The sequence below is a fragment of the Camelus bactrianus genome, chromosome 13, assembly GCF_048773025.1.
Source record: "Camelus bactrianus isolate YW-2024 breed Bactrian camel chromosome 13, ASM4877302v1, whole genome shotgun sequence".
NCBI lineage: Eukaryota > Metazoa > Chordata > Mammalia > Artiodactyla > Camelidae > Camelus > Camelus bactrianus.
The window spans coordinates 27,339,510-27,363,822 of NC_133551.1; the positions used below are offsets into that span (position 1 = coordinate 27,339,510).

Below are 24,313 nucleotides of genomic sequence, written 5' to 3' on the forward strand. Positions count from 1 at the left end.
TAATTTCATTTAAGTAAGTCAGAAATTGTAAAGCAAGTTATTATGAGGAGAATTTTTTACAGAGATAGATTACGAATTAAATTGCAGAATGGAGATGAATTAAAAGTAGAATATCAATTCTGCCCCATCAAAATTACATGAGGGGAAACTCTCCAGAATCACATACAATATCCATGATAAATCATCAGTTAAGTAAAAAATGTAGAATATGGAGAAAAAGAAATTGTTAGCGAAGGATAAGTTACCCTCAATTTTCCTTGCTCTTCCAGTGATCACCATTGAAAGGGAGCCTTTAGTATCACAAATGTGCAGTAATTTGATCACAGGAGTAATCCTACAGTTGACAGTGTAAAGCAATCATTGTTCCTGAACTATAATGCCAAACTTTAAAAATCTATTATATTCTAAATATAAAATCAGAATAATCATGACTTTTGGATAACATTTAATATTTAATCTTTTATCCAAGCAGTTTATTCTCAGACAGTAATGTTCAATTTTGGCCTCAGCTTTGACTGAATATTGATTTTAATCTCAGGTTAAAATTCATTGATTAATTCATTAATTTAAAAATTCTAATTTGGCTCTATATTATGTTCCAATCACTGCACTAGGAGATAAATTAGCTTGCATTTCTGGCCTAATAAAGTATTTTAAATATTATGAGATTCTCAGTGTCTTATTAATATTTTTTGCACTAGCATTAAGCAATGTGTCCATCTCATGGTAGGTACTCACATATGCTGTATTTGTTGAGTAAATAACTCCATTAATCCTAACTATGGGTCATTGAAAATATTTATAAGCATATTTTCTGTATCATCATGAAGATTATTAATGTATAAACTTTGAGCAGACCAAGAATCTAGGAGAGACTTCTAGCTCATCATGGAAACCCTCCCTCCAGGTTGCCAATAACAGAGCTCACTTCCATAGAAGACTGTAACTGAATCCACTGGGAATCCATTTTTCTACAATATCTCTTTGACCATATTTCTAATCTTATTCCCAAGAATATAATTAGAAAAATTTGAAAAAATGTCTTACTGAAAGTTTGGCACAACAATTAATGCGTTTTCCTCATTTTTCTGTCTGGTAACCCAGTCAAAACAAGAAATAGGGTTGATTCGACGTGACTTACTCTTGTTGCACCAAACTATGAAGTTTCTTTGTCACCTTGATTTTAAAAATTCCAAAGCTTTTTAAAAAGTGTTTTATTCCTTACGTGGGAATATGACTGAGCTACTAAGTGAATGGTTTTTGAAATTCGCATCATTATTTTTTTCTTCAACAAACTAACAAATGATAACTCCTACACTTAGTGAAACTTCAAACTCTGAACATTCTTCATGATTCCATAAAAGCTAATCTTTGATAGTTTTACTGAAAAGTCTCTTAGCTTCTCATGTTATCATTTATCTGTCTGAAACTTAATGAAAACAGTTCAAGTGTTTTATTCTACTCCATAATAGCTTTATCTTAGCAATTATTTTTAGTCAATATTTATTTTTATCCTTTCCTATTTGAGGACACTTGTAAGAGAAACAAAGATGAATTGCATTTTCATCTTTTCTTTTTACTCATTCACCAATATAACAACTTTGTCACAAGAAGAGGACCTATCCTTTCTTTGTTCATCCTGTTCTGAACATGACTAAATAACTATTTGGCTGTCCTTACTATAATGTACAAACCTTATGAGTTTTGACTACTAGCTTCTTACCAGTGTTTTGGTGGTTTGGACAGTATACATATAGCCCAGTTAATTTACTGGAGACATAAATATATACATGAAAACATATATGTATGCATACACACATACCTATGTACATATCTATATTAATAAATTTTGTAGCTTTTTATTACAATAATTTCCCATGTCTTCATAATATTAAGATTTCTGCTTATGGGAGGGTTTTAGTATATAAATTTGGGAGTGTAAATTTTATATAACTTTAATATATAATATATGATTTTGTATAATCAAATAATAAAATTTTGAAATATCAGTTTAAAAATTAACTCTATCATTTTCTAAATGGGTATTTGTACATTCATATAAATATTTGCATTCCAAATAATTCATAAAACAGAAAATTTTTTCAAAATTATTAATAAGAAACAATTTGCTTTTAGAAAAAAAACTACATATGATTGTCAAATGTTGCAGGAATACCTGTTGTCACTCAAATTTAAGACTCTTAGTTTCTGCATCTGTCCAATCTCTTCAGGAAGAAATTCCAGTTTATTGGAACGTAGAGACATAACTGTTACATTCTTACAGCTTCCAATCTATGGGTAAAAAAAAAAATAAGTAAAGAATCACAGTATAAACTATGTCTTACGCTGATTTTGATAATTTATAAAGTAATTTAATTAATTGACAGTGATTTTCTTATTACTTTTGAGACTCTTGTAGTATGTGTATTATTTTATTTTTTATAATTTCACTCTTTAAAATATGTGTATAAAATATATATTCCTTTAGATATTAAGGCAGTGTCTGTTTTATATTCTTTTAAATATTAATGAAGGGAGGATTTTCTTTATAATTTTATGAGTAGAATACTTGTTAACTTCATTGTTTTCATAAATCACATTGTTTTTGTCCATCCAAGTAATTACTAATACATCTATCTTTGTAACAGATCATACATACTCAGAAATCAAGCTGTTGTTGACATTTCCTTGGCAAAGTTAGTTTTACTTCATGTTACAATGGTATTTATCATTTTTATTTATAACTTTTGGTTCTAAAATAATGATATATGGATTATTGTTCCTGTATTAGAGAAGTGTTTAATAGAAAATGTTCAATTGAAAGTATATGTCACAGTTTTTTTCTTGAGATTAATAAATTAAAGTCCCACTTAGAGATAAACACTAATGGACCCTTTTGGTGGATCCTGAAGTTAAAACACTATTACACAACAGGATACTTTAAAAAACTTATTTACATTAAGAAGCTTAGAAGTGGAAATGTAATTATCCCAAAATTTATTTATTAACTGTTCTTAAAAGCAAAATATATAAATTAGTTAAAATTATATCCCTTAGCATGAATTAATATATAATTTTATTACTATTTTGGCAAGTGATGCTTAAGTCAAATGCATTTTTCTGAGTCAAACATAAGAATTTATCACTTGTGATTTAAAAAAGAATGATTAACAAATATATATGTAGATAATTCCTACATACATTAAAAGCTCAACTCATGTAGCTACACTGCTTTTGCACCTGTTAAGATTTAATCACAAAACAGTTTCATTGACAGTTAATTAATAGAAACAGGTTTATTCCTCACTTCTCTGGGTAATTCTGGAAGGAAATTCTCATCGACAGCTAATGTTCGAAGACTGTGAAGGTAGCCAATGGTAGAAGGCAGTGACTCCAGTTCATTACAGCTACAGTCAAATTCTTCCAATAAAGATAAACTGAAAAGTTAAAAACATTAGACGTTTTAAAAGGTGAGATGGAAGAAATGTAATGAAAAAGCCACATATTCAAATTCATCAAAGTTATTTATCTGGTGATTGCATAATATTATATATGTTAATTCATCAGTTCAGCCAAATGGTTCAATACCATTTAATAAGTGGTTCAATTTGGTAAAATAGATATAGTTCCTTGTTTTCCCCTTTCTAAATTCACTTGTTATTTAACTGAGCCATTGAGAATGACAAAAAGTTTTGTTTGTTTGTTTTTATGTAACTTGGATGTCATTTATAGTCAGATGCTCAAAATGAATATCCTTGGAATTCATATGACAGTAAGGCAGAAGGGTATTGAGGGCAGGTCCAAGAGAGGATAAGGGGGCAAAATATGAACAACAAAAACACTGCTTAAATGCTAGCTATTTGATCAAGCATTTTAGAAATAAAAACAACTAATCTTTTCCTTACAATAACTCTGTCAGATAGCTATAATTTTAAACCCACTTTACAAATAAGGAAATTGAGGCATAAAGAGGCCAAGTTACTTGCCCAAGGCCACACAAAGCAGGAACACCAGTACCTAAATGCAGACAATGTGGTTCCACTGTATCTTCTTGCCTCTCAGCCTGTGCATCAGAACCAGAGGCTATGGATGGGCTCATTTCAACCAGCAGATATGTTTTGTTTGGTTTACAAAGTATTTTAAAAAGTGGTAAATTCTACATAATGACCTAGACTTCTGGCACCTTTTGAGAAAAGGGAATTCTTCCATGACAAGTAATGGAAACAGAGTAATGCCTGCTGCCTTCAAATGATCACAGTTCTCCAGTTTGCCACAATCCCCACCATGCCACACTTGGCCCGCTTTACCCCCAATCTGCAGAAAGGAATTGTATGAATACACATTCAAGTTATCACATGGGAACAAGACATTTCATTGCCTGGTTTGAGATAGCTGGGAAAAAAAGAGGGCCTGGCACAGAGTAAGCACTAGCTGTATTTAAGTTGTCATTGATGTTAATCTTATTACACTGTTATTACCACTCATATCATTGCTTTACTGTAATAGGAAGGAACCCCCAAGGGTGATGATCTCATCACTGTAAAGGGATGAATTAGAGCTAGTTGGAGCAAGGCGATAGACTCAGCTTCCTTTTTTGTATCTCGGAAATAGCTGACTTGAATGCAATTTATTAACATCATTTAGTTAATAAGTGAACAAGAAATGAAACATTTGGGTTTTACGTTAGTCAGAATGGGCTTGTGTCCCAGCGCTGTCACTTATTAGACAAAAAATCTTGGGTATCAAAAAAGAAAACAAAGACAACAGCTCAAAAATCAAAGCTGATTTTACTTACTGACAGGTGAGGAACACACCCTGTTCATACCCAGAAGAAATTCACTCAGCTGTGCTCTGAGGGGGAAAAGTCAGGGCCAAAAGCGGGTGGTGACATGGGGTCATGATGATTATGCTCATTCAGGATGTAAAATGTGCATTTTGGAGAGGGTGGGTAAGTTCACAAGTCTGTGTACAAGTAGGTAAGTCAGGAAAGACTCTAATTCAGCCAAGTTCAGTCTGACCCTGGTGAGGGTAACTCACGATTCATGGTTCTTTGCAGCTTCAGCTGGTTAGAACCCAGAAGTGGTGAAACACAGCATTCAGTTGTGAATAATAGCTCTTAGGCAAATACTTTTCCTTTGACTTAGAAAAGTCCTATTACTTTTCTATAAGCCTTGGTTTCTTTATATTTGCAGTGAGGATACTAATAATTTCTGCTTCACGGAGTTGCTCTGAGTATTTCATGAAATACTATAAGGAACTTAGCGCGATACCTGTCGTAAAATACCCACGAAGGAAATATTTTCTCTTTTTATTAAAGAACTCTGAGAAATTCACTTCTAAATCCTTTGAGACCCTCACATGAAGGAGTGGTCATGTCACTGGGTGCCAAGTGTCCATGGCCACATGACTCTGTTGTGTACATATTGGTGGGGGCAGAAATCAACATATGTGGGAAACCCAGTAACAGTTTGTTTCTTAAAAAAAGTCCAGCACAGTGTCTTACGGATATAATACACTAAATAAATTTGGTGAATTGCATGAAAGAGGTTTCTATCAATGGCTTGGGGGTCATGTCCTCAGCAAATGGTCATAAAAGTACCAGAGACTTCTTAAAATGAAAATTTTAGCTGTGTGTTCAGAGGTAGAAGTCAAAGAATTAAACAACTAAAAAATATAATTGAAATTTCTTATTTTTTCCTTCTATTATGAAAACGTGCTTTGAGGTTAGTCTTGAGTCCCAGTAAGGCAGTCCTTACTTTGCATAGCTTCAATATGTGCAGATATCAGTTATCATGGTTTCCTTAGATAACATTAGCCCCTCAACAACATGGCTCAAATTTCAGCTACCTCAGTATATTCACTGTAACTGTGTAAACTATACACTTGGCTGCTGACTCTTCAGCCTGCAAATCACAATGTAAGTAACAGATGTGCGTCATAATCAGTGACTAGTCACATTACTTTTTTCAAAGTCTATCAGTGACCAGTCACTGCACATCTGCTACTCAGTTCACACACACACAGCAAATATTGTAGGTGTGGTGCCTTCTTGTCAATCAGCTGTAGATACTACAGGTATAAAAATTTAACATTTAAGGCACTACTGCTGTTGGATAATGCTGTTGATCATCTTACTTTTCTTGTGTATTTAAATGAAAATGTGAAAATTTGCTTTTAGACACCAAGAACAACTTCATTAATCCAATCAATAGATTTAAGAGTTATTTCAACTTTGAAAGCCTATTATTTTACACAGACTTTTGAATAGGCTATTGATGCTCCAACTGGATGTCATACAGTTTCTTTAGCTGAGTTTTGGAATAAATATGACATAAAGTATACATTTGAAAATATTCAAGCATCATGGCAGGAAGTAACAGCAAGTAACGTGCATGCAGTATATCGGAAACTTTCAGTACACTGTGCAAATAGCTTTGCAGGATTTGAACTGGACATAAATGGAATTACAGAAGAAATACTGACTGTGGGAAAGCCGCCTGCCCTTATTTGAGAGCTTGAAGATATGCTGCCATAGGAACTTAGTGAAGGTAAACTTGCTGACATCAATAGGAAAGCAGATGTAATGAAAAAGATGAAGATGTACCCGAGGAATTGACCCTGGCAGTAAACTTTACATTAAAGGATCTCCCCGAGATATTTCATGATATTGAAAGCACAAAGGATAAAAGTTTGGAAGCTGATCCAAGCTTAAAAAGAGTATGGCAATTCACTGAAGCATAGAAAAGATGTTCACTCTGAATTACAACTTACACAATGAAAAGAAGGCAAGTACTATTCAAACTAATCTTGATAAGTTTTCTACAAAAAAACGCCAGTTTAATTCTTGATGTTCCTAATGTTTACAATGACAGTGTACTGAATACATATTGATTTCATTATTTTTCCATTTCCCAATACATTTATAATCAACAGTAACATTTCAAAATATATTTAATGTTGTGAAAAGGTTCAAAGACCTTTTGCCAGAACAATCATAATCTTCTCCATTGATTACTAGGACTATCTTGCACAGTTTCAGCATGTGTGGTTGTTGTCATGGTCCCTTATTACTATGCAAAGTGAGGACTTCCTGCAATAAAAAGGCAACATTTTTACTACACGATGGACTAAGCTGAATCAATAATTCATAGCTTGAAAGTATTTTACATCTTTGGGTTACAAAGAAAAGCTATTAGATGCAATATATACACCCTTCAATGATCTCTGAAATTTAAAAGTTCAAATTCAAAATGTAACATTCTAGCTGCCTTTACTGATGGCTATCTTGTTAGAAATCACTTATATGAGTGCAGTTGTACCACACTTATTCAAGTTATCACTGGTATTTAAAAGACAGACCTAAATAAGTGAAACAAGTCTGACAGAGGAAGACAAATACCACCTCATCTAGCTTATTTGTGGAATCTTAAAAAAATAAATAATCCGCCCCCCCCACCTCAAAATAGCAAAAAACAACCAAGTTCATAGATACAGTGAACAGATTAGTGGCTGTCAGAGGTGGGGGTAGGGGTGAGCAAAACGGGTAAAAGTGATCAAGAAAAACCAACTTCCAGTTATAAAATAAATAAATCATGGGGATATAATGATATAGAATTGTAACTATAGTTAATAATACAGTATTGTATATTTGAACTTTGCTAAGAGAGTAAATCTTAGAAGTTCTCATCACAAGAAAAAGATTTTTGTAACCATGTACGGTGTCGAATGTTAACTAGATTTACGGTGGTGATCATCTTGCAATACATGCAAATATCGAATCATCATGTTATACACCTGAAACTACATTATCCTTTGCACAAAAAAAATTGACAAAAAGTTACCTTTTTTAGAGGTGTTTTTCTGTAGTCTATATAGTGAAACCTAACTGTAAAAGAGGTGTAAAATACTGTAAAGCAGGGCTGCCCAAACTTCAGTGTGCACATGAATCACCAGGAGAACTTACTAACACGTAGATTCAGATGCAGTGATTTGAGCTGGAGCCCCGATTCTGCACTTGTAACAAGTGATGTAGAAGCTGCTGGTCCTGGGACCACAAAATTTTAAATAAAGTCTTTGCAAATATTGTTAAGAAAAACATTAAAACACACACACATCAATAAGAACTAAAATCCATATATGAATATCACAAGAGTTGTGTTCAGTAAGGTTTTGCCTTAGATCACATAGCAGTACAAGTGACACTTACTGGAGATAGTAATGCTTGACACTAAGCAACAACAACAATATTGAATCAATTTTCTAAAACTTCTCTACATTCTTCTCTAGTTCGATCTCCACAAATTAGTTTTGGATGAAAAGATATTACTGTACCATTAACCTTCAATTACCTAGCTAATAGGGAAGAGGGGCTGTGGACATATTACATAGATGACCTATAATTTCACTTTAACTTCATTTATGACCATTAGAAACCATTAGGTACCATTAAATCTTCTATTAATGTAGATGCTAATAAACATAAAAATACATGACTTTGGGCTTCACTTTCTTAGTTCACTTTTAACTCTTTAACAGAGATAACGTTATTCAGTGGAAAATGTTCAGACAGGCTTGGGTTCCAACTCTCGTGAGGCCACTTAATAGCTGAGTGAGCTTTATCTATTTCCTAAGCCCTGTTTTCTTCTCTATCAAACTGGTTGATAATGTCTGATATGCAGAGTGTCAGTGAGGATTTAATGTATACTAAGCCCCTGGCATGGAAATGGCACTACATCAAAATAACCTGCGAGCACTCTGAAAAAAAATTTTGAATACTGTTTCTGAAACATGTGAAAGTTATTCTGTAATATTCCTTTTTAAAAATTGATTGTTTCATGTAAATAAAACCTTCTAGCAGACAAAATATGAAAACCAGCAATTGATTAGTAAGACATGGGAACTAGACAAATTTCAGATGACTATGAGCAATTATTTTAGCAGAGATTTAATAGAAAGGGATATAATAACTAAAGAGAGAGCAATGAAACTTGTTTAGAGGAACAGTTACTGCCTAATAGTGCCAGTATCCAGTACAGACTAAGAGTTAAGAGACTAAACTTTTTTTTTTTCTTGTGAGGATAATTCCATCACTTTGGGAAATACACTAATTCTTTTTTCTCTTGTGCTTTAAATTTCTCTCTCTAGGTCCTTTGACTTTACAACTAAATACTGCAATTCCAAGCAGTTTATTCTCAAGGACTCTGCCAAAAAAAACTGAAATAATTTCAGTCTAAGGCAGCTTTATTTTAACCAGCATCTTAGGTAATTCTGATGTAGGCACAATGGAATAGGGTTTGAAAAGATAATTAGCTGGTAACTGTATAAATAAGCTGAATCCAGGTAGTGGGTCTCAAAACTTAGCATGCACCAGAATCCCTGGAAGGGCTTGTTAACACACAGATTGCTGGTCCAATGCCCAGAGTTTCTGGTTCAGTAGATATTGGATTGTCTCTGAGAATTTGCATTTCTAACAAGTTCCCAGCTGAAGTTGATGCTGCTGGTCAGGAGACCGCATGCTGAGAACCACCAGTCTAGACTAGACTATGGAAAAACTTGAATATTAGTGTGGAGGAATTTGCATTTTATCCAATGAAGGGTGTGTGTGTGTGCGTGCGCACTTTGCTTTTAATAATTTTTTGACTAGAATAACATTACAGGATACGAAATTCAAAAAGCACAGAGGGTACATGATAAAAACAAGTCTCCCTATTTACTCTATTGCCCAGCCCCTAAATTCCCCTCCCCAAAGCCACGTACATTTCCAGTTTCTTGTGTATCCTTCCATGCTTAGGGAACAGAGGGAAGCATAGCTTTTAGCATTCAGGTACCTAGAACAAAGTTCACTTAATTTCCTTGTTATTATGGCCGTCTAGTAAGTAGACTACTGAAACTTACTATCTAAGGTATTGACATCATATAAACCAACCATCTGGATCGAAGAATTAGAAGTTTAGACATAGGCGGAAATTATAAATGAGGAAGCTAAGCCACAAAGAGTTTAAATAATTTGTCCAGGTTCACATGCTAAGTGGCATGGCCAGGGCTCACACCCATGCTGTTTGACACCAAAGCCAGTGCTCAGCACAGCTACCCATCAGGAGTGGGAGGCCCACCGGGAAGAAGGGATTTACCCAGCTTTGCATAGTTGCTTAGATTTTCTGATTCTAGCCAGCAACCTTTCTCATGACCATATTCTATTATAGAATGACTTTTAAAAATAACCATTCAGGTTTTTGAGTTTTTATTGCTTTTCTGCAAAACTACGAAGCTAAAAGAGAGAAGGCTTAGCATGTGGTTTCTCTTTCTATGGAAGATTCTTTGCCTTTAGAGCAATAGGGCCCTGAAATGACCAACTATTACAAAATGTGTGACTCAACTATCACATATATTAAGAAGCATCATAGATAAATTCACAGCTTAGCTTTGAAATCTGCTAACTTCTCTCAGCCTCTGTTTCTGCATCTGTTGATGGGGAGATAACAATACACATCGAATAGTGTTAATGGGGCTTTTAAATAAGATTGCATGTAAAGCAGTAAACATGGTATCTGGCACAACGTGAGCACACACAAAAAGTTGTTTATTATTATTTTCATGGCACATTCAATTCTTAGAGTAGCTGGAACTCCTAGGCACAAATTAAGGTTCAACAATAAAAATAATCAATTTTACAAGTCATTTTGCACAAATGTCATGGAATCTATTTCACTTGTGCAGGATGTTGAAAAATGAATTCTTCCCACAATTTTACTGGTTGGGCTATTAAAAAATTACCAGCAATTTTACTGGTTAGGCTACTAAGTTTACCAGCCATTTTACTGGTTGGGCTATTAAAAATTACAAAAGAGAAGTCTAACTTACTGAAACATTCTATGTGCAGAATGAGAGTATTTTTGTCACTGCAGCTCATCTTAACATTTTGGTGCACAGAATTCTAGATAGAATGTCCCATAATAAAACACACAGACTATTCCACTATTTACAAAACACTTTCTGTGTGTGATTTAGGGTGCCATTAAATAGGATTTTAATCAAATTTCATCTCTAGCCTTTGAACTAAACCTCTGAGCTATCAATTCTTAATTCCTTAAAGAAAGCAAAGCCTGTATATATATTTTTTACTTCATACAGATTGCTTATTAAGGTATACTACACATTTTAGAGATTTAGTATATTTTTTGCTGTAGGTTCTACCTTGAAGTGAGAAAGTTAAGTTTGACAATGGCTGTCATAATTTTACTATCCAAACCATGATGCGATAGAGAAAGGACATTTTCAAACTTTCTCACTTTAGGACCCCTCTATACTCTTAAAAATCACTGGTAACCCTAAAGTACAATTGTTTATATCATTTATATCTTGTACCTCTCATATTATAAATTAAAACAGAAATTAAAAAATAATTAATTATTATTCACTCTTAAATAACAGTAATAAACCCATGACATGTTAATGTAGGTAACGTATTTTATGCAAAGTATATTTTCCAAAACGAAAACATTTAGTGAGAAGAGAGACTGTTTTTATTTTTTCCAATCCCTCAATGTTTAGCTTAATAGGAGGTAATTGGATTCTCATATCTGTTTATGGATTCAGTCTGCTGTAGTATGTTGCTTTGATTAAGTTATGTCAAAAAATCCAACCTCACACAGATACGTAGTTGGAAACTCATATCAGGTGGCAGTTTTTTAGGGGGTAGAGTAATTGCAGTGTGAAATCTGAAACATATCAATGCACTTTTCTTACTCTTCATACCAATACATTAAAATCACCTAGTCTATTTTACTTTAAATAGGTCTATTACTCATGTCTGATTTGGTAGCTCATGAATCGGTCATTTGGGAAATGTTGCTTCACTGAGTTAAACAGATTTTCCAAATGCTGGCACATTTCATAGTACAGTATCAACAAATCACATTCATTACCACATCAGTGGTATCACATTAGTCTTATCAGAAAAGCCTCTAAATATCGGAAGCTGTCAAACTCACAATGGCAGATACAAATTTTCCAAAAGTCTAATTTTTGCTTGACAGCTCAAATTTCCTTGTTGGCAAAAAATACTGTCAGTTGTTTTCCTGGAAGTGACAGGCCCACTTTGTTCATTTCTGACAAAATGTCTGCCAAATACACAAGTCTGAATAACCACGGTTTGTCCTTCATTCTTCCTTTTCTTCTTCTTCTTCTTCTTCTTTTTTTTTTTTTAAAGATTTTACAGCAGTTTTAGGTTCACAGCAAAATTGAGCAGAAGGTACCGAGATTTCCCCTGTACTCTCTACTGCTTTTTAAAATTCTGCTTTTTAAATTGTAATAAAATAGAGTAATGCAGTCCATTTATTTAACACTTCCCTTTTATTTCCCCTGAAACAGTAAATCAAAGGAAGATGATGGTACTTAAAAGTAACTAAAAAAATCTTTTACTATAAGATTCTTAACTTTGATCCCTCTACACTAGTAATCAACTTTTGGATTGAATAGGTACATTTATCGTTGATAAATCTTTTAAGGGAAAATAATTATGAACCTTTAAAAATTAAAATGAAAAGAAAACTAAATATGTAAATAACAGCAACCAGATTTACTCGTATACTAAAGAAGTAACTTTTCTTTGTCTATTTTTAGGTTATCAAACCTCTTTGTCTTCACAGAGCTAAGGTAATTAGTTTATGAGAGTTTATGTAAGAAATGTAAACATAAGAGTGAAAGTATCAATTATGGCCATAGTAGGGATAAACAAAGTTGAATTCAGTTTCCCCTGAGTTTTGACCTGAAAAGGAAAAATTACTGCCTAAGAATATAATTAGATAAGAAGAATTTTAAAAAAGCATCAGACTGATACAGATGGTTACTTATGTGCACCCAAAAGAAAATAAATTTCTCTCTACTTTGTATTGAAGAAAATGGAAGTAATTGAAGAGAAAACATACTGAATGGTGTAGACATTAAAATATTAAAAATGGTTGAGACTTTCACTACTTCACAAAGTCTGAACATTAGAATTTGAATTTAGTCAAACTGTTTCATTCTTGAAAGTGGAGTTTCTCATTTGTGATCACTTGCCAAATTGGGGCGAGGGAGGGAGATAGTAAAGGGCATAAGAAAATCTTAAGGGATATGCTCACCATCTTGACTGTGGTTTCGTGGCTTTCTATGAATGTCAAAACATCAGATTGTAGACTTTAAATATGTGAGTTTATTGGATATCAATTATACCTAATAAATCTGTTTTTTTAAAAAAACCCAGACTTCACCAACCACTACCCTAAGTATACCCAAATCTGTTAAATTATGGATTTATATAATTTTTCACAGGAGATATGGGACAAAATTCCTATAAAAGACCCCACATAATTTTAGAATGAAGACAGCTTATTGATTTCTCATTTTATACAAGTTGTAAACAAAAGCATCTCTGCCTGTCACTAATAATTATATACATTTCTTAAAGAACTGTGAATCAAATGTTAATGGCAACATAAAATTAGAAGTATATTGCTCTAAAATAAGATATATTTTTTCCTTAGAAGGCAATGCTGACTTTTCATCTTGGAAATTTCAAAAATGCAAATTAAAACAGATGCTTATCTCCTTAGCTTCTAAAATAATGTTAAGCTTCTATAAATATCAGATATTACGAATAGTGCAATGGTAACATATACATAATACAGATCTTTCTAAAACTGATTTTGTAAGACATATTCAAGTGAATTTTGAGCTGCTACTCCATCAAAAACATCACATTAATGGTTTCTGATAAATTATAGGCAATGATATAATTGAAGATCTTGGGTAATCACTTTGCTTATGAAAGAGTCATGGTTAATTAAGTATTTCTCATGGTATTATATAGTGGGGTGTCAATGTAATGTTCAGATTTAAAACTAAATTAAGCTACATTATATAGAAATTTATAACTAAATAAAATATGGTCTAAAATGAGTTTACACATGAACAAGATTATTGGTATCTCTAGTAGAAAATGTGTTGAAGTAGAAAACTCAATATATTCTTTTGTTTCTGGCCTCAGAGAGGCTGACTGGCATGCAACTTTGGCACTTACCTTCCAATTGTGTTGGGTAGCATTGTAAGTTGATTGTCATCTACTTTTAGAGTAGTTAGTTTTTTCAACAATCCTAAAACAGAGGAGAAGATTATTAATACATGAGAACAGATTTCTGAAAGAGAATACAATACAATAATTAAAGGAATCACTTGTGATGAATGTTTGTCATGCTGTTTGGATGTACTCTGCTTATATCAACCTACAAACTGATAAATATGTGTCTAATTTTGACTTTCCAGTTGCAAAACATTTACTTACATCAGTGGGAGTTGAAGTATATTGATGGAGACAGGTAAACAAAACATAAGGCTCTCCAGAATCCTGAGTTGGTGGTACCACTACCACATTTTTTGTTTCTGTTATGCAGCCAATGGACCAGATGAAAATTTTTAAGCCAGCTGTGATTTAATATTTAATTAACTCGTAAGCACTAACAACTAACATTCCTGTTGTGATACAAATTGAAAACAAATCTGAATTAAGCCTAATAATAACAAATGAGTACTGAAATACTGCAGTGTAGTGGTTCTCATTATGGACTTGGAAAATTACAATATGTGACCTCATATTCTTTCTTGTTATCATAAATTCTTGACTTGAATCAGCAGTACACAAAAACTTACGATTTTTTGATACACCAAGTAGAACTGGCCAAGAATTGAAGTTCCAGCTATTTATATTTCAGTGTCTGACTTATGCCCTCTATAACCTTACTGCTTGATGTACTCCCCCTAATGAGCAACAACCACGGAGTAGCTGAAGAACAGTTTCCTTTACCCAGCCACCACATAACCCACAGTATCAACGTGGCTTCAACAGCCACAATCCAAGAGCAAAGCATTAACAGTGACTAACTTTTGTTTTACACTGAACTATGGATATATGCTATAGACGACTTGTTTTGCAAGAAACTTATTCTGATAGACATAGTAGGCTCCATGGTCAAATGTGTTTGGGAGATGCTAAAAAAAAATCAACCAGATTTCTTTAATGAAGTCTTTTGAGAAATTTTTAATATACTAATGTAGCAGGGTGGCTCTCCACAGTCATCATGGAATTCGTGTGTGCACACAGAGAATCCTGTACAGTGGTGTTCTGTGAACATGCTTTGAGAAGCATTGCTACAGGTCATGCTTATCCCCTCTCAAGCATTTTGAGCATTCCTTAAAGGAAAAACGCAAGTGACAAAAAATCTAAAATAAAGCTGTTGCTATAATTTAAGTTTCATTATGCTCAGTTATATATTCTGCAGAAGCACTCAGAATCTTTAGTGGAGAGAAATGTTATCACTATCAGACTGCTGTGAGAAAATACCTGCAATATTTGGAGCTTAATATATCATCTTGTGCCCCTAGGATACGTGGCTGAAAACAGTAGCACCTGGGAAATAGGACAATTCTCACTGGGGTAATTTATCTCTGAAATTTGAACACCCACTGCCATATTCATCTGTGTTCAAAGGGTGACTGACTCACTTCAGCTTCTCTACAGTGTGTGTATAAAAAACTATCGATCCTAGAAATATAAAAGAACTCCTGAGCTTGTTCATCAATTGTGCAAAGAAAACAGAGGACTATGAATTACAGCTAAATTCTTTATGAGTTGGCAGTCTTGGTCAAACTACTGCCCCTGCTCACCAGGGGAGCCAGAGGAGGGTGGACAGTCTCAACATCACTTGATTAGGTCATGAGAAGTTTGGGGCTGGGTTACAGATGGCTGTGCAAACTTCATGAAGCCAGGCTGCAAAGCAATCTTTAAGTGAATCAGTCCTCAGGTCTGCAGTGGTAATGAGAAAACCCTGGGACAGGTTAGGGAATAAGGTCCAAAGGTTGATGCAACAGATTTTTCTGAAGAATGGAGTAGAGGCCTCTACAGCTTTAAAGGCTGAAATGAGCTAAGGTTCCCCCTTCTTTGTTCCACGTCTGTGGACTTCAGGAGACCTCACTCGTGCGTAAGGTGGCTACTTTGTCACCCACATAGTCCATCCAAAGGCACGCTCTTTGGACAGATTCTGGCACTTCTGCAGGAATCTGATGGTCCTTGGAGTGGAAAGTGGCCCTCGGCCTCAGCTTTGCTGCTCACGGCCTCCTCTGGCAGATAACTCCTTTACTGCATTTCCATCATATCTGCCTGGACTCTTCTACCCTACAAGAACTAAGGGTATTTTATCCTGTTCCTTCCTCAGTTCTCCACTTCTTTATCCTATGTTCCCAACTAAGAAGTACTGAAGAGAAAGGAAAAGGAGGTCCTTACTATGATTTTAGCTACTTACATATAAATATATAATAAGCAGAAATGTAGTAAGCACCAATATTAATACAATTTGTTATCGAAATAGATAATATTTACATGGCATTTACACATATATAATAGAATTTTGAAAGCCAAGTAGTTGTGCACGCATCAAATCTAAGTTTATACTAACAGTTACATTATAATACTAACTAACATTGACTGAATACTTCCTATGTGCCAGGTATTGTTCTAAGCAATTTTACATATATTACTCCATTTATTTCTCAAAATAATCCCATGATGCAGGTACTGTTACTTAAAAAATGGTGAAACTAAGGCACAGCTAGTAAGGTAGAAAAGCCAGAATGTGAACTCAGGTACTTGACTACAAAATACGTGTTTTTAACCGCTAATGAATAAGATAAACTGTTTTGGAAAGTAAAAAATATATATGTATTCCCTTTTATTGAGTTTCTCTGCTATCCAAAGAAACTGATTGTTAAATTAAAGCTCTATCTTGAAAAAGAAAAAAGCCCCCTTCGTTTGCCCTGGAACCAGCACAGGAAAGGGACTCAGCATACAGGGTTTGTTGTTGACTGTATCACTCCACTCAAATACCCCTCAGCTGCAGAACTAAAATAGGTGTAAAGCAAGTAAAGATTTTTAAAGTTGCTATTTTCCTTTATGAACACTATGACATTTCTTGTCTTGTGTTCTTTTAGGTGTTGGTAGTCCAATAGACAACCCATGCTCAAATAAAGAAGGCAAGATGCAATTTCCCATCCAATCAGATCAATAAATTATTTCAGAGCCTTAGAACAGAGTTGACAGTCCCCCATCCCTGCTATTTCTCTTGACCAAGAAGGAAATTCCTGGAGGAAAGTCAACCATTCTACATGCACAATGAAGTACTCTGGCAACTCTGCAGATGTGGTTTCCCTAAAAGGTCGATAGGGTCCAGAGATAGTTCGAGGAGTAAGCCACTAACAAAGTTGCTTTCTTGATTTGAGAACCACTCAGAGTCTAAGAGAAGGTGTGAAATACATAAAACCACCTGCCTGTGCTAGTCTGTTCTATGCCAGCCAAGTACCTAATCTGATATTTTCTATCACCTCTACATGCTGTCTTCCCAGACCAGAAGGCTAATTTCCTCGTCTGCTTTCTTCATGGTAGAGATTTGAAACAAATTGTTTAAATCATCTTTTATTTCATTATGTGACATTTTCATTTCCAGAATTTCTAACTGGTTCTTTTTTTTATAACCACCTGTTCTTAATCATAGCTCCTGCTTTTGTTTTGTAAGTTCTTATTGTTTTTACAAATGTTATTGTTCCTTTTATTTGTTTGAGAATCGGCACATACTTAAAATCATTTTTGACATTGCTTGATAACTTTGGTTTCCCTTGGGGTAGACTTTCCTATTACTTGAGTTTTTGGTTGTTGTGACATTCATTTTCCCTTAAAATTTTTGTTTGCATGCTCATTAGTGAAGGTGAATACTTCCTCCTTCACTATGCTCTCCTCTCCTTGTCTGGCACTTTCATGGTTACCTCCACCAGACCCTCAAGTGTCTGCAGTTTAGAACCAGGTCTTACACTGGCAGCACGGTGCTGTCATTTGATGTGAATATTGTAGATCTAGTCCAAACCAGCTTGTGACTTGCTGTAATTTTCTGCAGCGAATCTGTATCTGTTCTCTCCTTCCACCCTAGCTCTACATGTTAGTTGCAGGCTTTTTTCAGTGTCTTTTTGCAAGAAAAGGTTCCCTGCCGCACTCTCTGTAAGTTTGTATTCCCCTGGTATGCTTAAGGCCCTTTTTACCCACTGCAGGAATGGAATTTATGGCTGTCACTGCTGTTTGTGGTCTGGAGGCCACCAGACCTGGGGTCATCGCTGTGTTTGCATTATATCTCAGGCCCAGGTATATGTTCATTCTTCTTAAGTAGGGCATTTATTATTTTATTTACTAAATACTTAAGGAGGACTTACCACATACCTGGCCTGGTTCTTTGTACTGAAGAGGCAGTAATGAATAAAAATATGTTCTAATATAAGTAGTTTTTCTATTCTCAGTATGCCTTTGAAGTGGTATGGAGTGGTGATTGAGTAGAAGAGTAAGGTGTGTATTCTGACCAGAGGATTATCATCTGGACCAGAGGGTGCTTTTTTAAATCATGTTTCCTTACCTTCTACAACATAAAATAGTTTTTCCTAAGCTTATCTGATCATAAGTTTCATCTAGGATGTTTAATAAAAATATAGAACAGAGGGCTTACTACATACTTACTAAAACAGAATTTTCACAGAAAGAGCCTGGAAATGTGGACGTGTTTAATAAAGCTCTCACATTAGTCTTAATGACGGTGTAAGTTGGAGAAACACTGTTATAAAAATATGTAACTATATAAACAAAAAAGTCACCAAATCTATGAAGAAAGAAAAGCTAACCGCTTTTGTTAAAACTAGCATTCTCTATTAGCCTGAAAGAATTGTGAAAATGAGAACAATAAGATACTGAAGAAAAATTTGGGAGACCGACTTGTCTTCTAGCTTCCCTTAAGTCAGACTACCTAGGCTGTGACTTAATTTTCAGAAGCATCAATAAGTTCCAGACCACATGACACACCTAATTCAAAGAGTGTTAAAAACTATATTCCAAAGTTAAGTACTTTGATAATTACTCTCCAGGCTGAGTTCTGTCATAAATAATAATAGTAGGATATCGATACAAAAACGTTTACTCATTATTTCAATTAGAATCTTTCACTATTTTACTCGTGCAAAAATTTATGATAAAAATGGATCGAGTAGTTAGTACATACTAACAGACAAAATATCTGCCCTCAAATACCTTAACATCATGTAAAAGGTATCACTTTTAAATACTAGAACTATTCAGATATTTTATATTTATTATGTTATTCCTAGATGATAGTCATGTTAACAATATTATTAAGGATAGAATACAGCAATGTTCTGTGGATAGAAGCTACTACAATTCTATAATAATGTAAGAAAACATACATGGTTATCAAATTACTCTAAATCTCAGATATATACTCCTTACAATGATATTTTACAACTTAGAAGATCTACAGTTTTTTAAAAGATATCAATTTGGTAGGATCATTTTAAGAGGTGAGGCTTCTTGAATTTGACAACTTGAGTTATTAGAGTTACCATTTCAAGATGTTGGTAAAATATTTCACCATCTTGAATAATGATCTTGCTAATTTATTAATATCAGGCTCACAGTATACTCCCCACATCTGCAGAAAAACTATATTGCCAAAAACAGAAAATGGTATATTTGACATAAACATTCATGACAGAATATTATGTTCTCACCTATAGAGTCAGGCAACTGTTGCAACATATTGGATGATAGTAAGAGGTCCTCCAGGGCTTCACATCCAGAAATGTCCATGTCAACCGTTTCTATTCTGTTTTTTGACATATCCAGGTATACCAACAACTTTAACTTCCCTATAGACTTGATGACATTGCATAAACTCAGGGTTAGTTGAGAAACTTTCACAAGATATTTTAAAGCTGTAAAAACCAAAACACTGTAAAATTAATTTTAAAAGCAAATGCAATAATAACAAGTGTTGGTGAGAATGTGGAGAAACTGTAACTCTCATACATTTCTAGTAGGGATGTAAAATTATGCAGCCACTTTGGAAGACAGTTTGGTCATTTCTTAAAATGTTAAATATAGAGTTTCCACATGACCCAGCAATCCCTAGGTACATACTCAAGAATGAAACATACATCTGCACGAAAACACACATGTTCAAAGCAGTATTATTCACAACGGTCAAAAAGTGGAAACCCAAATGTCCATCAGTTGAATGGATACACAGAATGCGGTATATCCATAAGCTGGAATGTTACTTAGCAATAAAAAGCAACAAAGTACTGATACAGGTTACAAAATGGATGGACCTTGAAAACATATGCAGTGAAAGATGCCACAAAAGACCATCTATTGTACGATTCCATTTACATGAAATGTCCGGTATTGGTAAATCTATGGAGGCAGAAAGCAGATTAGGGCTGCTAGAGGCTGGGGGGATGATGAGGGGAAGGAGTGACTGGTAATGGCTTCAGGGTTTCTTTCTGTCCTAACAGAAATGTTCTAAAATTAGATTGTGGTGATGGCTGTACAACTGTGTTGAGTATTCTAAAAACCACTGAACTGTATATTTTAAATGGGTGAATTTTATGATTTGAGAATTACATCTCAATATAGAGATAAAGATAACACACTCAAAGTTGCCACTGAATTGAATTAAATAGATATAAATAAAGTTGCCACCAAAACAACACATGCTGACATGCTGATTCTTGCAATTTCAAATGTGTAAGAAAGGTTTCAAATCATGATTCTGATTTTATTCTACTAAGCAGAATCAATATTATGTTCACTCAACAGTTCCTTTTGAGGATGTGCTATCTGCCGGGGCTTGTGTTATATACTGAAGAACAATCAAGAGTAAGTCAGCTAAGTATGGGGAGAGACTTCTCATGATACAAAGTCTTTATCTTTAAGGAGCTCATAGCAGTGAAGGAAAATGTCAAATGAACAAATAATCATAATACCCCATGATATGAGCAATTAAAAAGCACGTAGAGAATGCCATAGAAGCACGGGGCTGCAAATTTCCTAGAAGACACTGCTTATCAAGAAAGAACCTGTACATGGAAGAGAGAACAGCACACACCTTCACAGAGAAGTGTGAAAAAACATGGTGTGTTTGAGAAAGAGGAGCATATTCAAAGTCACAGAACACGGTGATGAAGTCAGGACTCTAAGAAGCCAACTGTTAAGAGGTCTTACATGTTATGTGAGGATTATGTGAACTTTATCTTACAGGCAAGGGAAGCTACTCAAGGCTTTTAAGATAGCGAATGACATAATCAGATTTATGTCTTGTAACTTTGGGGAAAAGTGCAGGGAAGATCCATGACTAGAGTTAGAATAGGTATGGAAGGATTAGAAGGATCTGGATGCAGTTTGGCTGAGGAGATGAAAGGGACCTGAGTTAAGGCAGCAGAAGTGAGGATGAAGAAGGGACGGGTTCCAGAAAAATTCAGAAGTGGAACAACTGGATTAGTAACTGATTGCTGAGGACAGGGGAGGAATCAAGTCACACACTGGGCAGAGATCGACCAGTGATCCTTTAGCTGGGACTTGAACACAGGAGTTAGAGCACGATGACGTTCTTTATCTTCCTTTCCTTTAAGGGCATGTTTTGCAAATAAATGTCCACACCTATCTGTGCTCAGTGGTTCATCTGTTTGTTGGTCTACTGTGTACACTTTACTACATTGTCTCTATATATTGGACAGAGTATAAAAAGTAAATAATAAATAAGTTCATTACACATGAAGGCACACACTTGGTGCTGTGCTAAGTACTTTATATATAGTACTTGATTTAATACTTTGTACTCTTGCTACTCAAAATGTGTTTTATAGACCAGCAGCATTGGCACAAGCTGGGAGCTTGTCAGGAATGCAGAATCTCAGACCCACTCCAGGCCTCCTGAATCAGAGTATGCACCTGGACACACGCTAAAGTTTAGAGGCTAAGCGATGCCTGTACACGTTGGGTTCCCTGCCAAGTGGAGACAAAGAGATGTTTATGAGAGATTCTTGGGATTAATATCAGTGGAAAGAAAGAGGGAAGGAAGGAGGCAGGACTGGGCAGATGAAGCAGCGGGGCTGTGATGAAGTCTGAGGATTTCCTCAGTGTAGTAGTGCTGACAGTGGGACTGCCCTCAGTCGTCCCGAGCAGGGGGTAAGGGCTTTCATACTCCTGCATGGACTGACCCCTGGCTGGAGGTCTCCTGGAATACAGTGTAACCCTGCGTGAGAAAGTTCTCTTCTACCAAGGCACAATTCCTGAAGAGGGTGGGGAGCTGCAGGCAGTATTCCCAGGGGCGGGAGGAAGACAGTAAGTTCTTCATTTCAAGAGGATGATAGATGACAGGATCTACTACAGGTAATACTCCAGGGTTACCCCATCAATAGCAGTGGAGCTAAAATTCAAACTCCTTTTATCAGATTACAGACTACAAAGCCTATTGATCATATTGACACTCCCTGAACTCTAAATCCCTAATTACCCAGCACATGTCTGTAGTCCTGCTCCTTCAGATCCCCCTGCAAGCAGAGGGTGTGAGCCCCTTACAGTAGGTGACACATGCTGTCACTTTACTTATAGCTCTCCGCTCCAAGGAACTATTATCTTATCTTACTCATTCGTCTCTTCTGGGGAGCCCAGCAATAAAGATGTATGTGTTTATGTGTGTATGTGTGTGTATATTTCTTTTTTTTTTTTTGGTTCCTTTATCGTGAAAAAATTTCTTTTCTCTTTGAAGCTTCCTGAGTTGCTATTTCTAGCACAACTCAATATTTCGGTGTGAAGTTTCTAAACATCTTTTTTTGGAAGCAAAATAACACTTTGGTGTTTATTTTTGAGTCTTTCTAAACCCTCACTTTCAAACACCTTATAAAGGCAGTAGTAGCCTGGAGTGATAAAGGCATTTGAGGCCCAATGCCTCAGAGTTCTTGAGGATATTGAATATTGCTCCAACATCCCTTTGGACATAAAGGGGTCTACAGATGGGCGGTGGACAACAAATAAAAAAGTGGAAGCCATCACAAGCACTATCAAAGATACTGGATTTTGTTGTTTAGGCATATTTTGATTGATTGATCTTAGAGAGATGGTTGCAAGACAGAGATATGTAGCAGACTAATTTTTGATCATTATCTATTTGCTTCTCTGATTTATGAAAATCACAGTGGAAAAATGATAGCCCAGGCTTCCAAAAGGATTTAAAAAGTATGATACATGAACTAATTATAAAATGAACTCTTTTTTTCCCTGTGTCTTATGACACTAAATATTTAGGATGAATCATTCTGTGAAATGATAGACAAGGGCTGAAGATTGCAATTTCAAGGCTGGCCTTTCAAAGTCAAGTGTTTCCCGGTAATTGCATGATAGCTATTGCCAGCACTGGACATCCAGAAAGCCATGCCTGTTTAAGGCCGGGAGGCGTAGGGCACTCCCACAGGAGTATCACAAAACATAGAATTCAACTGTACTAACTAAGGTAAGAAATCGACTTAAAGCTGGCAGGATATAAGAAAAATCCGCTTTTGAAACAGACACATTAGAGAGCATTATCTGTTTTACAGGTTTAATCACTACCTTTCATTTAAATAACATACTTACTAAGGAATTCAAGGTTTGAGTTTATTTGCAAGGTTGGACTTAAGGAAAGTAGCAACTGTGAAAAGTAAGACGAGCCTAATTCTCATTTGTACGTTTTATTGATTCTCTAGCAACAGCATTTTGGTGCATCGTAGTGAACGAGAGCCTCTGGGGCAGGTCTGAATTACAGTTCCATCGTTTACTGGCTGTGTGATCTTGGCCCAGTTACTCATTCTGTTTCAGCTTCCTCATCTATAACACGGAGATGGTAATAAACCCTACTTCATAGGGTTGTTATGAGGATTTGGTGAGTCATTTGTTAAAAAAAACCCAGATAATGCCTAGCCCTGATAAATGCTAAATGATAAATGATAAATGGTTTTTAATAACTAAATATATTGAAGAAGTAGGTATAAATTTTTCCAGCTAGACATACATTCTGATTCCTCAACTCTGCACAGGGACTTGATCTGTGTCTTACTTGTGTTGTCTCAGGATTAGTACACACCTTGAATATGGCATAAATCTAGCTTTACTATGTGGAGTGGAGTCCAGATTTATCTCTCTCATTATATGTGAGCCCCTCAGACAAATACGCTCAAGGCCATTGAATATACTACCTGTGTAGCCCTGATATTATCATGGTTCCTAGAGGTATATTTGTAAATGGTTTTTGAATAAATCAATGAATACAAAATGTTCATGCTTTTCTGTTTTGCATCTGTGATGATAGTAGAAATGTATTCTTTTGGTAAGAGATGAAAGTGTTTTTTTCCCCCTAGTCTT

At 35.1% G+C, this 24,313-nt stretch overlaps 1 protein-coding gene across 1 annotated transcript in view; it reads right to left on the reverse strand.

The window, feature by feature from the left end:
* The window catches only part of LRRC7 (leucine rich repeat containing 7), a 428,908-nt gene that overhangs the window by 94,474 nt on the left and 310,121 nt on the right, over positions 1-24,313 (reverse strand). The window contains exons 10-13 of the mRNA XM_010963422.3: positions 19,645-19,789; positions 14,060-14,132; positions 3,308-3,437; positions 2,177-2,292 (exon numbers count right to left, since the gene is read on the reverse strand). Coding sequence (XP_010961724.3) covers positions 2,177-2,292; positions 3,308-3,437; positions 14,060-14,132; positions 19,645-19,789 — 464 coding nt within the window. The remainder of the gene's footprint in view (positions 1-2,176; positions 2,293-3,307; positions 3,438-14,059; positions 14,133-19,644; positions 19,790-24,313) is intronic.